At 37.1% G+C, this 17103-nt stretch overlaps 1 protein-coding gene and 1 non-coding gene across 3 annotated transcripts; one reads left to right on the top strand and one right to left on the bottom strand.

Annotated features, from left to right (window-relative positions):
* Nucleotides 1-36: 36 nt before the first annotated feature.
* Nucleotides 37-8748, bottom strand: smyd1b (SET and MYND domain containing 1b). Of its 2 annotated transcripts, XM_066644571.1 has the most exons (10): nt 8621-8748; nt 7079-7255; nt 6336-6549; nt 6069-6199; nt 5107-5145; nt 4127-4322; nt 2301-2393; nt 1760-1923; nt 1471-1639; nt 37-424 (listed from the first exon to the last, which is right to left on the bottom strand). In XM_066644571.1, exons 1-10 carry the CDS (start codon nt 8740-8742, stop codon nt 269-271), a joined length of 1461 nt encoding a protein of 486 aa, XP_066500668.1. In that variant the 5' UTR covers nt 8743-8748; the 3' UTR covers nt 37-268. The 2 variants fall into 2 exon arrangements, with proteins under 2 accessions (XP_066500668.1, XP_066500667.1); XM_066644570.1 differs by lacking the exon at nt 5107-5145 and having other exon boundaries at nt 8621-8742.
* Nucleotides 8749-16922: 8174 nt separating this feature from the next.
* On the top strand, nt 16923-17004 carry trnas-cga (transfer RNA serine (anticodon CGA)). The gene has a single exon. It is a non-coding gene; the product is annotated as a tRNA-Ser (tRNA).
* The last annotated feature ends 99 nt before the right edge of the window (nt 17005-17103 follow it).

The raw sequence follows: 17103 nt of genomic DNA on the forward strand, positions 1-17103 counted from the left end.
TATTAGCAAAAAAAATATACACAAACGTGTGGCTCAAAAAAGAAAAAAAAGTAATTTGTGAACTAAAAAAACAAGATTTAGAAACAATGCTATCCAATTCAGGATATTATCAAGAAAATTGCATATCAAGAATTGCATAAACATATCCCAGGTAGTTTTAAAACAGCTCTCGGTGGCACTGGAAACTGGCCTGAGTCTCTTTAATCACAGTGATAACATTCATGTTGGGAGAAGATGATAATGGTAAATGTGTGAAGGTTGTGTGAGGTCACTTCCTGCGAAACAAGCTTTTGACGCTTTCCTCCATTGGTTCTGCCATCATCTTCATTGGCTGGTTCTTTAGTGCTGCCTCCCGCATGGTGTGATAGACGTACTCATTCTGCTTGAACATACGCAGCTCCATTTCTGACTGCACACGCATGGCCTGAGAGGAAAACAGCATTACAGTCATTACAAAGAAGAAAAACCTACTAATCTACTACTAAACTAATAAAAGGTGTTACAGTTAATTTTTACTGTACTCCCTTACCCCATCTGTTGTATAGCTAAGGTAATTGGTATAACATAGCCCCACCGCTTTCCAAACAACAGGTTTTAGGTTTTAGTTCCCATCTTAGACAACCATACAATATACCAGCAAGAATCCTTGGACAACACTCATTAAAAGTATCATTGTAATATAATTTATTAAGAAATATTAAGATGATCTGGATAAGTTGGTCAACAAAGTGTATTGTTGTCTTATATTTGCTACTGGAGCTGGTTCTATGAGGCTAACGTTGCTAACAAGTCATATAAACTCATACTCGACCAGTTAGCATTTTGGAAAGTTTTTGCAAATATTATTTGCAATGCTACAGCAACGCTAAAGCATGGGTCAGTATAACAGTATGCCATACAGTGTCAGGTACCACAGGTACCAACATAGCTTAATACCGTTTACACTAGCCATAATATTCTATTGCTACTATTTTAGAGATCTCCCTGTTAAACCATTTACTTTTTCTGCAAATAATCATGATGGAGTATAATTCCCAGTAAATGCTTTTGACAAAATGTACAAGCGAAAAACAAGTTTTTGATGTTGAAAAGCATTTTAATGCCTTTATTTTACATAGTTTTTGACATCAAGAAAACAGCAGTACATTTTATTTTGGCAAGGCCATCTTTGTGGAGAGCCATGAATTGATTTCACCACTAATTACTCACTAGGGGCCCAATGCTATGTCATATGTCAAATGCAGGGAGCCGGCAGTGCCTTAATTAATCTTATAACAGAGTTACATGGGAATTTTTATTCCACATTTGAGGCAAGTAGCAAGTGATAATTTGAACATGCAGTTTCCCCAGGGCTAATTGGCAAGATATATTTTTCTATTACTTATTAGCTACATTAGCTTATTAGCTTCATCACACAAAGTTCAAGCAGCAAAGCTGAGAGTGATGGACATTTCAATAATATGGCTTTACCTCTAGGTCCTTAGTGATGGGGTGGGTTGGTCCATGGGTGACCAGGAGAATGGCGTAAGCTTTGCAGATCATACCATGCCCAACTTCTATGTGTCCAGCCTGCCAGTGGATCACTCCCGCCCTCATTGTGGCCATTCCCAGTTGAGCATTGTTTGGATGGTAAAGTTTTCTGTTTTATGGGTGCAAAAAAAAAAAAAAACATTGTGAAAGACTGTTTAAAAGGGATAGAATATGTGTATTTCTAAGATCCATTAATAACAGACTAAAGCTCTCAAAGACCTATACATACATGTATCCATCTACCATCTTGCGTGCATAAATAGCTGCCTCCTCAAAGAACTGGAGATATGACAGGACTTCACTAAGTGTGCTCCACATCTGAAGCTGGTAGATGTGAGTATCGGCCAGAACATTCTCCTGCTTCTCCACACACTCTCGACAGACCTTTACCACCTACACAGGGTGCACCACAAGAAGAACAAATTGTCATGTCATTGTAAATATAAGTTTCAACATGGAGTGATTTATGAATAAAGGCACAATACACAGACGTCAATCAGATCTAATTAGAGTTCATTAACATTTTTTAGTCTAAAAGGCACAGTGACAATATCAGAGAATTTAACTGTAAGGTATGCTACATGCTTCTTGCAACCTCTATTTAGAGTCTTCACACTTACATATTCCGTCTACAAAAAGAAAAATTCATTGAAAGATCAGAGAAACAAATAAGGTTCTTCTATTTGACAAAGTTGTTTTTAATATCATAAACTTTAGGTAAAGGCTTTCATGAAATATAGGGGCAAAATATGTGGTCATATCAGAAATACCTCGTTGTAGTTTGCGTCTATACGAGCTTTCTCCACCTTCTCTAGCATCTTAGCACTGTATTCTGTCACTTCCTTTACCTTCTCTTCTGGTACCTTTGATGTAGAAAGAACAGTGAGATATTAAATACATTTATTTCAACATGGAATATGCAATGGAAATGCTGTGAAAAGCTGATTTATTAATTAGATTTTTTTAGAAAACAACTTGCATGGATATCAGGGGTGTAAATCTTTGACACAAGAATTTGATTGATTTGATCTTTAGGAGATTATTTAATGAGTCCTGAAATCCATGCAATTAGATTAAGTCAGATGCCCTAAAAATTGTTGCTTCCTAATGAAAAACATGTATCTACAGCAGTAGATGTAGTAAACTACATCATTTGAACACAGCAGCTGCCATTCTCATTGTGTAAAAAAATGAATGATGAATGGAAGAATAGAAATGCTCCAAAATTCATTAATTCTCTGTAAACACTTTTCCAGTTCAGGGTCACGGTGGGTCCAGAGACTACCCGGAATCACATGGCACAAGGCAGGAACACACCCTGGAGGGGGCGACAGTCCTTCACAGGCAACACACATTCACACATTCGGACACTTTTGAATCCACCTACCAAAGTGTATATTTTTGGACTGTGGGAGGAAATTCGAGCACACAGAGGAAACCCACACAGACACAGGGAGAACACAGGATCATGGAGCTGTGTGACACTACCTGTTGTGCCCCTGTGCTGCCCTGCACCTAAATGGAATAAAATCTTTTTCATTGACTATCACTGAAAATTAGGAAGGTTTTTTCCTTCTCCTGTGAGGTTACTATTTTTTTTTTATTTTTTTTTTTGGGAGTTTTCAGTGCAGTACAATCAGCACCTTTAGACTGATGCAACTTTCTAGCTCGGTTAGGTTTTATTATTCCATATGGAAAATAGTGAATGGAGTCTCCTGTCTTCATGGCATTCTCCTGAGACAAAGTATCATGACCTACACTGTGTAAAAGGCCGAGCCTCATGCAACCTGGAATCCTGTTCCTCGTCTAATGAATCAACAGAAAAACACTACAGGATCTAAAAATAGTACCTCCACACAAAGGCTCCTGGACCTGAGCCCTGCACTGCAACTGATAACTAAATGAGTGCTGATACTCTATTTTTTTCCTCTCTTTCAGCCCATGAGGTCAATATGCATTTTCACAGCTGGGGCTCTGGAGCATTAATGCATGGAAAGCCTTGTGCCATGCACTAATGAATACAATTTGGCTTACTTGAACAGATTGACTCTTGCTGAATGAAACAAGCATCCATAAAGTCACGTTTATACTGTGGATTTACATGAAAATGAAGAAATTGGAGCCTATTTTCATACAGTAAATGAACCTTTGGGTACCTCTCTCCAGAACACTATGTACTGTAGCACAATCATATTCATGACACTAAAGTGAATCAAGGATATTAATGAATAAATGATTGGAAATGTTATTTCAACCACAATATAAATGATGCTTTCATGATGCTCCAAAGTGTTTTTGAACATCCTTAAGTCTGTTAAGTCTTTTAAAGACAATGGACACATAGTTTACGAAATATATAATGTACATTATATATGCATACATTGCCAAATTGAAATTAGCCCCAAAACTATAAAAAAGCTTATTTAATCAAGAAAGAACAAAACAAAGAGGAGGCCTTTCTGGTACATTCATTCAAATTATACCATTGGAACCTGTGACTGAATTTGTCTGCAGTATTCCCCATAAATCTGCTCAGTCTGTGATGTTTGATTAGCTTGGTAGAACATTTGTATTAAAAAAAAGTCTTTGAGCCTACCTTAACACCATCCACCTCTGCACCGGCCATTTTCAGGTCATCTTTTATTTTGTGGATGCAGTGTTCACAGGTGCAGTCGAAAAAGTACTGCTGCTTGAGCATGCGCTTGCGCTCCTCTGACACGTTCAGATAGTCCACATATGACACCATCAATTCCTCTCCCTCGCTGATCTTCCCCAAGGCTCGGAGCTCAATTCTGTAACATAGGAAAAAGGAGGGTTATGCCCAGGTATAGTCCAGGACCAGTTTAGTCAGTTCCAGTTCTGACCTCTCGCAAAATTTCAGATGAAACAACTGAACTGATCACAAGTTTGTATCGGCCACCAAAATCTGTTGTATATAATAACATCACGGCAGTTCCCCAGATCAAGTAAGTAGAGAAATAACACTCTGACACAGAAGAACATACAGAATCCAAACACCCTGACAATGACTTCTGCATGTCAGTCAAACAAAATTTGTATATTGACCTAGAGGATCATATACAAGATCTTGACTTGATCTGACTTTATTTTGACAAGTAAAAATCTACTCTACACAAGTAACAAAACAAGTAACAAACAACACAACAGACAGAAGACATGTGCACATGAACACAGATACACATCTGGAATTAGGTGAAGGTTAAAAGCATGAAAAGAACCTTTATTGGCACAATGGACCAACCACCCAGTAGCATTAGCCATCCTGATTCAAAACTACCTAGGTCAGCTAGGTTACAACAAAATGTATTTAATATTGTACCAGCAATATGCAAATGTCCATGTTATTGGAGTTACACTGCAATCTGCAAATTTAAAAATTTATTCTGAAAAATGTCCTTATATGTATTGGTCAATTAATTGGTCTAAGTTTAAGTTGGTTCTGGTTAATGAAGATGGCTGCATTTGGGTAGGTGATTGTCAAACGTTGTGATTAAAGGGGTGAACAGCAAGTGAGAAGAAGACCTTAGCTACTGAGTTCAGGCTAAACAGACCCACCTCGTCTGAGTATGAAACAACGTATTGACGCTCGATTGACTGAAAGACAAAGCAAAGCATACTGAAAGACTGGAGGCCCCAGGAACAGAAGCCCGATTTAATCCCACCTCACCAATAATCATCTGAACTTCCTCTGCCTTAACATTTTAGGCCAAAACCTATAATAATAACTGTAATATTCATTCAAGTAAGTGATCCAACTTGTACGCAATTACTGAAGATTTTTCTATCTAATTATGCCACATTTAATTATACTCACAATTTTATTAGAGTTAGAGTATTCACACTTTTTTCCTTGATATTTGTTCATGCCAGTAACATGTTTTCAACTGGCAATGGCATTTCAGTGTACAGTAATGTGCTTACGTCTTAGATGTTTTTACATTGCACAGTTTTGGGATGTTTTGTAACAGTGCTTTAGTTGTAGTTGGATTTTTTAAATTTTTTTTTATTGAAACTGTTATGATATGTCATACTTATTTCAGTTAACTCTGGAGGTTGAAAGTAAACTTAAACTACAACCATAAGTTTCATTGTTTCCCAATTGGGTCAGTTCTTGTTTTTGAATGTGCAGTGTATACAAACTCCCTGTAACATGGCCAATAACATGTTTAAAGTGTCATAAGCATGACACAGCTAAAACAGACACTATGACCCTTGACCACACATTGCACATGATATAAGTGGGGCCACAGCATTTCAGTGAGTGCATACACTGCATGGTCAATAAACATCACATGAGCTATTTTGCTCTGCTCAAAAACGTGGTTTCTGTTGGTTTTCCCCCACAACACCAGTCTAGCCCAAAATCACTTCCCCTAATCTTTCACTTCACATTCTTACTTCCTTCAAACATTCAGTGCCTCATACCTTACCCACTTCCACTAACTATTTTTTTTTACCTGTATCCTTTCTTAAACCTTTTACTGTTACAGTAAACAGAAGACTGCTATTGGACTTACTTGCCATTATTGAGGATGACCGTGCAATTTGGCCAACAGTCATGATTAACCAGACAGAGATTGGGGAACAGACCAACTCCAACTGCCTGCAAGCCTCTCTGGTCACTCACCATGAAGCCATTGCAGCCGATCTGTTAGAGCAGAAAGGTGCAAGTAAGGTTTTGCTATTTATTTATTTATTTATTTTTGAAAAGCAGCTATTTTTGTAAATATACAGGCAAAGTAAAAAGACAATGTAAAAACTAAACCGATATTTATAATATGTACCACTCCAATTATGTGTGAGATCCTGTCAACTGTGTGCTGCTTGCAGGTTCTGGGCCAATAGTCTAAAAAGTTGTGAACATCCACTTTGAGGTCCTTCAGGTCATCCTCAGGGAGATCAGAGATGTGGTCCTCCAAGTCATCAAGCGTGGTCAGTTGTGTGTCTGAAACCACACCTCCCTCCTTGTCGAGACGCCACATAATACGAGCTGCCAGGCTACACAGAGACATCAAAGCAATTACTTTGTCATTTCTGTTGTTTCTGTCTGTCCTAGTTAATGGAAGTGGAGTTGTAAACAAAAAGTAATTAAAGTAATTTGCACACTTATTATCATAACATTATAGTAACATAATAATAAAAAAATGTATAAAAAATAATTAGCCTATACATTATTTTTAAACAATATTTTAAACAGTATTTTAAACAGTATTTTACAATGTTTTCTAGAGCTTTTATGGTTTCATTTAAACATTAGAACAACAGACATTTTTACACTCTACTATGACACTTATGTTACAGCTGTACATTGTAATCGCATGTTCCCTTCATTTTTTTTAAGATTATCATAGTGTCATACAAGGTCTTGTTTTGACGGTGTTGAATAGAAGCAGTAAGTTTGATTATACTGAAATGATCACCCCACACCTCCCCAAACCCCTCTCTATTCAGTCTTTCCTATTTCTGCTTTCCCATTCATCCCTTCCCTTCCTCCTACCCCTTTCCCATCACACCCTCAGGCGCTCACCGGATGTTTTCATTGGGCGCTTTGCCATAGCCCTTAATGGCTGCACACTCCTGTTTGTGTTCTTCCCAGGCCGCACGCTGACATGTGCGGTCACAATATTGAGCAAAGCGGCACTGACCACATCGATGAAGCTTCGGCTGCCGACGGAAACAAGAGTGGCACACATTTGCTGCAAAACTGGAGCGCAGAGAGAGAGAGAGAGAGAGAGAGAGAGAGAGAGAGAGAGAGAGAGAGAGAGAGAGAGAGAGAGAGAGAGAGAGAGAGAGAGAGAGAGAGAGAGAGAATTCAGAAACAAAGCATCCTGTGAAGAAATGATTGCATATATTGTCTTATACTCATACACAGCTCCAGTGTTAAAATGAAAATCTAGTGCTGAATCTATGCCATATGTATTAGGTCGTGGAGTAGTGGCGTGGTATTTTTAGGAGTAATGGAGTTGGAGTGGCATTGTGTCTACAGTCAGCAGTGAACTCACAGATCACTAATGTGATCAAATCCTCACACAAATCCTCCAACATCTAGCATATAGCCTTCCCAGAAACAAACTCTATTCATTTCAGAAGAAATGTCAAAAGTATCTGGTCAGATACTGTAGTAAATATAGTATAGCATACCAACTGAGAAATGAGCATGTTCTGTTCTGTTCTGTTCTGACTGAATGTGATCAGTGTTACCCCTGATTTAATCCTTTTAGTAATTAATATCTTAACCATGAAATAGTTGCTTATTATAAGTATATACTTGTTCTTATATAAGAATTAATAGCCAAAGTAAAACAAGCACATGTGTGTTGTACATGTAACTTTAGACCAGTAACTTTGTTAGACCAGATGGAAGCAGCACGACAGAGCAAAAGTAGAGGTCATTCGCTTCTGATAAGAGCTGCAATGCCATATAAGGTTACCAAGACCTTTGGATAGAGGAATACTCACTGGCCACAAATAAGGGCTACTATTACAAAGCAAGTAGCATGTTAATTGTAATGTAATAGTAGCCACAAATGTGTAAAATTGCACAAGCCATTTAAAGAAAAGCACAAGCATTTCTTTAAAAATCCTAAGTATATTTATGAATTACCAGCAAATACTTGTGCTGCCCCTAAAACACCAACAAAATTCTTTAGCTTGGATGTAGAATCTTTACACTTTAAATTAGACACAGGTTCTTTAAGCTTTAAAGTTGTTCTTCATATATTACATTCGCTGAAAGGTTCTGCAGGGAACCAAAATTTGTTCTTCTTCATGAACCCTTTTAGAACCTTTATTTCTAACAGTGAATGTGTAGAACAGTGTTCTAGAGTCGTGTCACCCCTTCACACTGTTCCAGAGTTTTGTCTCCCTTACACTGATCCCCCTTTCATTCTGTTCTACAATAATTTCCCCATTCCACTTCAGTTTTTATGAACTGATAACTCAAATATTGTATTTCTAAATGTAATTCTAAGGACAACATCCAACATCAGAATGCTAGTCTCTCTTGGAGTTTGTTGGGTCAGGGTGCTCTGGCCTTTAGTGAGCCCAGATGGTTCTCTACATGACTCACCTGTCAAACACCACGGCAGCAAAGCAAGGTTCTGCAAAGAGTACATCCCCAGCCCATACTTCTTTAGTAGCCCTGAGACCGCGTCCCTTTCCTGGTGAGTCAAACACTTCCACGTTCTCCATGCTTGCAGTTAGGCAAGGTGTATGAGTCTCTCACTTCACTCTCTATTACACTGTAGAGTTAAAGTGCCCTTTAGATCATCAGCTTTAACAGCTGGGCATTCCACTACCACCTTCTAAAATAGCCTCTACTCTCAAGCTGTACCATCTCAGTGCAGAGAAAGGGGGGAATGCCTTGCTTGTCACTGTGAGATGTTGAGTCCTGTTTTCACCAAAGGCCTCAACGTTATGTCAGAGGACAACTGATTATATGTTTGGGTTTGTATATTCTTGTATGTGATCCTATTTTTTCAAATGTCCTCCTGTAAATGAGTAAATTGTAACATTCCTAGAGGTGTGAGTGTCCATTCAGTATCCTAGGGAGTATTTTTAGATTCTCAGTTGGGCCTGTCACTCAGGGATGGGGTGGAGGGACGAAAGACAGCTGCTCCCACCTGGACACGCGGTGTGCTTGTGTTTTATTCCAGCACTTTCCCAGGTCTGTTGCTTGCTGCTTCTCGCTACTTCTAAAAGCCTTGAATAGCACAACTCAAGCACTTATGCTTTTATCATTACAGCCCACAGCCAAATTGACCTGAGGGTTTTATTTCTATGGCATAGATTAAAAAAAGTCTTTTTTTCTGTTTTATTTTATTTTTTATTTCTGTTTTATAATCCAACAAGGACTTTGCACACACAACTGATTATAATAATATGATATGTTGTTAATTTGGCAAAATTATGAATTCTGTCTAAATTAATTGCATCTTTTTTAAACTTAAACTCAACTGACTTTTAAACAATGTCTATGATACAAAAAAGAATCACTACCTTAGATCACTGAAAAACAGCCTTTACCTACTGGCTTTCAATATTGTGATGCAGCATGAAAATGTCATGGTAATATTCAAAACACATTGTTCCTTCCCCAGTTCATAATATACATATATAGAAATGAGGAGATAAGCAGAAGACCATCAATGGATCGCCATATTCTGCTTTATGACTGCTGACACTGAAGGGTGTCAGTGACAACACAAAAAGTCCTGCTCCAGCAACTGACTATAGCCCTCAGTAACAAGCCTCAGGTTGAACAGGTTTATTGTGTTCAAAGGTCTTTTTCATATACCACTATGCGGTGTTTCTGTCTTGAAATAATGCACACACATTCTGCAAAATGTGTTATTTATTAACATTTTGTAATAATGCAATTAAAGCTTTAAGGATATGTCTGGTAAATCTGAGAAGTATCCAGTAATTAATAATGATTTTAACAATTATTAGATGATAATGAAGGGATTATTCACAAAAATACAGCATCAAAATACTAACAGTTCATCTTCATGATTCATTTTGTCTCAATTATGTTTTATAATATTCTCATTAGCCTCTTCCCAAAGCCAAATGAAAGCAATCCCTTCAAGCTTTACTCCATTTAAAGCTGCTTTAAAGACCATGAAACCTGAAATTCCTACAAAACCCAGTTTCATCCATTCAAGTGACCTTCTACTGATGTTCATGATGGAAGATATCATAGAAGAATTTAGTGCATTATCACTGCCAAAGAGGCTTTGGAGTCACAATAGCACTGCAGGTGGCCTGCTAAGTGAAACTACAATTACTTATACATCTTGTGCTCAAGTTACTGCAGCATCTGAGGAAGGTTATTATGGATCTGGACATGGGGCAAAGAACGCTGATGCTCTGGTGTGTACAGGCAGATCTGAGAAGGAAAAAGACTGTAGGTGATTAAAGGATATTTAGGTCCAATCCCTCTGTTTTGCTTACGGTAATGTGTTTCAATTCTTGGTGGAATAGAGGGGTAGGGCCGAGTGTTAGAGCTACATGTCCCTTCAAATGGAGGTTTACCAGAGGCACACTTCAGACTAAATGTTATGAATTTTGTCTTCTTTACAAACTTTGATAACCATTGTTTTATCTTATGACACTTTATTACAAGCATAAATAATCGTTAGTACTATGCTGATGTACTGGTATAGAAAAGTGAAGCAATTAAATTCTATCACTTGAGGCTTAAATGCAGCATTTAAGATTAAACTGGAATGTTGAAGAAAAAAAGCTGCAGAATACACAACTGAATTCAATTTCATATCGTAGAAGAGTTAGGAGAAGGTGATAATATGATTATCAAATCAAGTATGGTGACCTAAATTTAACTTAAGTCCAGCAGCACTTCTCTGATATCAGTGTAGACTGGCAGAGCTGCCTACAATGCATGGACAGTAGCCTGGTAACAAAGCTCTATTATTATTATTTATTTATGGGGTTTTAGTCTCAGGCTCTTGAAATGTTGTCCATTATGTAGAGGAAGATTTCAACAACTACACCTTGTAACTCAGCTACGAAGGGTTATGAATGAGTCACCAAAACATGCAGTTTTGTTGTAGAGTTATGGCTAGGATGGACATTCAGGGGCATTCAGTATGTTCAGTACATTAGATGTGAGATAAAACACATTTGAAATAATATTTGTTGTAATTTTTTTTTCCCATGTAATCAGCCTTTTCTATGTAATCACAACTTATATGCACTTGTTAGATCTAGCTGTTCACTTTCCAGTATCATTTATCATTTCCACATAGATCTTTCTTAAAGTTAAGCAATAAGTAAAAACCACTCAGGGCTGTAGGATCTAGGACCTGTTTCCTGGAAGCCACAGTGACACACAGAGTGATGCTAATTTTTGCCATCATACTAATGTTGCTAATTATGGTTGAGTTGTTGCAACAAAATTAATGATCATATTATGATACTTTGTTTATATAGCTTTAGAAAGTGTCACTTCCCAGAACTGTTGTAAAATTACCTCAAGGTTTTCTACAAATGTTGGTACATTTTCTAAAATGCTATAAAAACTTGAATCTGTGATATATATTTTTTTCTTGAAACTGACCAACAAAAATGACCAAAGTTTAAAATGACTGTATCTTTTCCTAGTAACTGCATGTCTATTTCAGCAGAACAGAATTCTGTATGAGAGTAATAAGAGTGTGGCTTTGCAGACATATAGTGAATATGATGTCTCCCATAGAAAAGTATGGCGCTCCACGAAATGGAGAATCAGGCAATAGCAATCACAGACGTTTGAGCAGCTCAGGTCTTGTATACAGCAAGAACAGACAAAAATTCCACTTGAAAACTGCAAGATTATCTTCAATTAAAAAAAATGAATAAAAATAATGAAATGAAAAGGTGATGTGACCAAGTGTAAACTCTGTCCCAAAGTTTTTGTGTGTTGCAGGCATCTAAGTTAATTTAAATTTAACAAATAGCATTATGTTTGTCATTGAAAACATAAAAAAATCTTTTTGTTGTCCTTTTATCTGTAAAAAAAAGATATCAGTTTTTATTGCAAAGAAAGTGTCACAACTTTTCTTAAAAATAAGTTTGTAGATCATGTGTCCCATTATGCTGTAAGCCTCACTGACCCTGTCTCAGGTTTTCTGGGGTAAACATAAGCTCCCTGTGCCCTCTGAAAGCTTTCGCTTCCTGTGTGCTGCACAGTGTAAAGCTTCTCACGATGATGATCTGTATTCCTAATGTGTCCTATTGTTGTCACATTGTAAAAAAAGATTTTTCAATATATCTTTATATATTTATATATAAAAGGTTTAATACCTTTGAAATACAAAAATGTCTTTGTTTTTAGAGGGCCAATAACAAACCTTTTGTTACTTCATTTTCTACAGAAGTTAATTTTATGGCATATGTGTGGATTTATTTTCCAATAACAGTCATTCTTATTTTCATGACCATTATCCAGATCTGTGTATCCCTTAGAATTAAATAAGATGTTTGTTCCTTTTCCTTTAAGATTGTATGTGAATTATCTTAATCGGTTCTGACTGATTGTAGCTTGTTGCTATTGGCTGATAGGACATCACAAAAACTCAATATAAAATAAGTTGGCTGTTTTTACAGCACACATACTGTAAACCATGTTAACTGCAGATGGATTGACATGTTTTGAAACTTCAACAATTTTAGTGTACTGGACTCTTTTGTTTAAATGAAGTGAGAGTATTTCAGTATAATAGGCCCCTCTATGTTCTATGGGCAGACCATACTAAAGTTAGGGCTGCTGCAGGTCTTGACATAGCATGTGGGCTGAGACGAGACAGAACTCTGGGAACATGAAGCTTCACTGCTCTTTCTCATCCATGTCTTTCAAAGGTCAGCTGGTCTCCTGTTAGGAGACTGGAGCCAAACTTCATGAGATTGCTGCTACATAATGACTACTCTCTACAGTGACTGGAAAAGTAGATCTTTTCATAGGACATAAAACTATTTCAAATACAACTTCTCTTATTAAGCAGCACTTTTTCTTTAGACAGAACGATGTATGCATATGTTTGCCATGTTGATATTAAATATATAATGTTTACAGAGATTATCAATAACCTCATTTTACTCTGCATTGGTGGTTGGCCAAAGATGAAGTTATATGCGTTTCTAAATGGAGCTGATGACCTCTACTGGTGCTCAGTGGGATTGCAAGGGAGCTGTTAACATCCATCCATTATCTGTAACATCCATCCATCCATTATCTGTAACCACTTATCCAATTTAGGGTCGCGGGGGGTCCAGAGCCTACCTGGAATCATCGGGCGCAAGGCGGGAATACACCCTGGAGGGGGCGCCAGTCCTTCACAGGGCAACACAGACACATTCACTTCGCCAATCCACCTGCAACGTGTGTTTTTGGACTGTGGGAGGAAACCGGAGCAAACCGGAGGAAACCCACGCGAGAACACACCAACTCCTCACAGACAGTCACCCGGAGTTGGAATCGAACCCACAACCTCCAGGCCCCTGGAGCTGTGTGACTGCGACACTACCTGCTGCGCAACCATGCCGCCCAGCTGTTAACATATACTTAATAAACACAATCTGTGGACCTTCCAAATTACCATTGAACGTCTTAATTGTAAACCAGGCCTTACAGTACACTCTTTGGCTTATGATGATCATATAAGATTTAAAATATATCATGTATGTTCTTCCTACCTATCATCAGCCTTTTGCTGTAGCGCATACCAGCCTGGGGCTCAAGACAATTAAACATTTACAGATACCAGATAAATCATGCAGTGACTTTGCTCAATACCTTCAGAATAAAATTAACTCAGTTGGATATTCTGCTCTCCATTTGATTGATTTTTCCCTGATAGGTTTCAACCCTCATGCTTAATTCCTATTACACATATATCAGTGGTAGGGCTCTTTAGTTCTCCAACTCATCTCACTACCAGTTACATCCTGCTCGTATGTCCCTTATTATGGATGGATATTTGTGGCAAAATTAGCCATAATTTTCTCACACCTTACCAATATCAATTTCTCAGCTTGCTGTGTCCCTGCAACTAAAATTCGTCTGGCTACCCTGCTCTAAAAAAAAGCAATGTTTTGATCCTTATAATCAAACATAATATATAATAATAATTATAAGCAAATCTCCAATTCCATTCCTAGCAAAGCTGCTAGAAGGGACTGTTGCTTTAAAATTTCAGACCTAATTTAACACTAATATGCCTAATCTCAATGAATCTTTTCAGTTAGACCAGTATTATATCCTCTCTGCAATTGATACTGGGCTATGCATGTTCAGTTCTGCATTCAGTACAATATTTTACTTTCTGGGTTGTACAATATCAGCATCACTGGCTCTGACTTTACTTAGACTACCTGTTATCTTACTGGTATGGCAGTAAGTATTCATACAAAATGTAAAATCCCATACAGTCTGTTACTAAATGTAATCCTAAGGGATCATTTCTCAGCCCATCTTCCCCATACACATGTTGCTACATTTAATACACCAACAACGTCTAAATGTCATCCTTTGTGCAGCTGACATACAAGTCTATGTAAATATTTACCCAGGTCTGACCACTTCACCACACAGTTTTTCTGATTCCATCCAGAATATCAGGTCATGGGTGAGAGATATTTTTCCCCAAAAACTCGGTACTAGTAAAAATGCGATTACTGTAATTGCCACTAAGCTTCTAAGTTTATTGGACTTTTGTATTGATGATGGAAGAACAGTAGAAATACTCACTTCTAGCATTCACAGTCATGGAGTTACCTTTGATTCCATCCACTCATTTAATGCACAGTTCATCAGTTAAAATTTAATTTAATCTCTTTAACATAGAAAGTCTCTGGTCATCACTTAGCAGAGTAGATACAAAAACAACATTATTAACCTCCAGATTATACTCTAATATTATATCTGGCCTTCTTCTGAAATCCTTCAATAGTTTTCAGGATGCAGAACTAACAGACCATGTAAAGTCTGCACTAGTTTATACTTACTGTGTTCAGTTTAATCTGATGATTATCAGAAATTTTAGCCCATAGTCCTTTGATAAACGTTAGGTCTTGTACCCTATGCTACAAAGATCTAGGCTTTTCTTTCCAAACTGGGATAACTGAGTCACAATTATTTACTCAAAAAGAAAAGATGAATAATTATGCAAATTTTCAGAAAGGGCTTACTAGTCATGTCTGTTTATTGTTAAATTGAGATATTTTAAGGTATGCATTTCTAAATAGTCAAGGAAGAAATTCACTATAAACTGACAGCTCTTGACATTTGCATGATCTATGACAGCCTGTCTAAAACAGACAGATGGATTGTCACTATAGAAAAATCTATACATTTCCTTGCTGCTCTAAAGTCCTGTTGGTGTTTCAATGAGTGTTCATACATGTTTTAGGACTAAGCATGAATTAAATCATGCAAATAATGTGCAAGGTTTTTGGTTTCTCTGGACTTGTCCACAATATTGTGTTGCTAGCTACTTCCCTAGCTTTGTCACATGACATCCATGTCCATGAGTGAAAGTGTTTCCATGGAAACTGCTGCATGTTGATGTCAGCAGTGAATTTGTGAATGGAGTCTGAGGTCTGGAAAGAGTGTGGAGCTGCATGTACTGGGTGAGTAGAAATGGCACGAAATAAGAGAAATTATTTCAATCATTAGAAACACACACTTGTTAAAAACCACTAAATGAATATTGTCTAAGCTGTCTTTCTTATATAAAGGATCTCTCTACCAGATATGATCTAAACTTTATCTCTATTAAATGTTCAGATTACTTGTCTCATGCTGTAATGCTGGAGCAAATAGACTAAAAATTGTAGTCTTTTAGCACATGTAAAATCAGCACATTGTCGTAAATTATATTCAAGATCATCTTCACTTATGCCAGTTTCAGTAGCTTGGATGAAAACTGCCTTTAATGTCTCTTTACAAAACCTTAGGTAACATTCAACTCCAAAAAGATTATTTTATTTATTTCTAATAAGTTTGTTCCCTAGAAGACCATGGAGACTGTGTAATATACTGTTTCTCAGATCATTAGAGCATTATAATCTAGTGTTCTAGTGATATGATGTAGTGTTTTGTATTTTTATCCAGATAAATTATTACGTTAGGATGATAACACAGCAACAGTCAATGAAGAACATGCACAAGGCATCACTACTTTCAAAGTAGCTAATAATGCTGAAATGTTAAAACTTCTTCAGGCTGTTCTGCTATTTACAAATGACAAAAAGTTGCAAGAAAATTGACAGGTAAGCTTATTACACTAGTTGAAAAATCTGGAATTGCTTTACATAAGCTGGGTAATTATTCATTTTTAATATTACAAAATATAATTAAATATATGTTTTACTATTTAATTTAATACTCCAAGAATTATGTAAAGAAGAATGTATTTTAAAATAATATACTTTTATGAGTAGACTAATTTATTTACAAGAAATGCCATTTAAGTGAGATTTGAACTTTACTTTTGACATAGGTTTAATTCTACATAGTCAACACACTCATGTAAGAACCAAAAGTAAATGTTAAAGATGTTCTACAGAGTCAAGGAATCGATGTAGGCTAAACACTATCTAAGATAGACAACCCACTATGTGTCCATGCCTTGGCCACCTTTATCTCATATGGGCAGTTCTGCAGATTCCCACTAATAACCATTTAGCAAGCCCACCTAGAGGTCCATCTTGATCCCAGTTAGCTCTTGTTCAATTAATGTGGGCCCAACTAAGTGGGACTGGATTGATGGGTAGTAATTTTATTACATTTTACATTTTATTTGGATTTTTGCACGCTGTGTGCGGTTGATTTACTTTTTATTGTTTAAATTAGCAGATTATTACGTGTAGCTGTGATGGCCGAGAGGTTAAGGCGTTGGACTCGAAATCCAATGGGGTTTCCCCGCGCAGGTTCGAACCCTGCTCACAGCGATAGTTATGATACCTTGTATCACATAGGACTAATGCTTTACAATATATAACCCCTTAGAGTATATCAGTGGAACAAATGATGTTATCAGCTATCTTATC

The sequence above is a fragment of the Hoplias malabaricus genome, chromosome 14, assembly GCF_029633855.1.
Source record: "Hoplias malabaricus isolate fHopMal1 chromosome 14, fHopMal1.hap1, whole genome shotgun sequence".
NCBI lineage: Eukaryota > Metazoa > Chordata > Actinopteri > Characiformes > Erythrinidae > Hoplias > Hoplias malabaricus.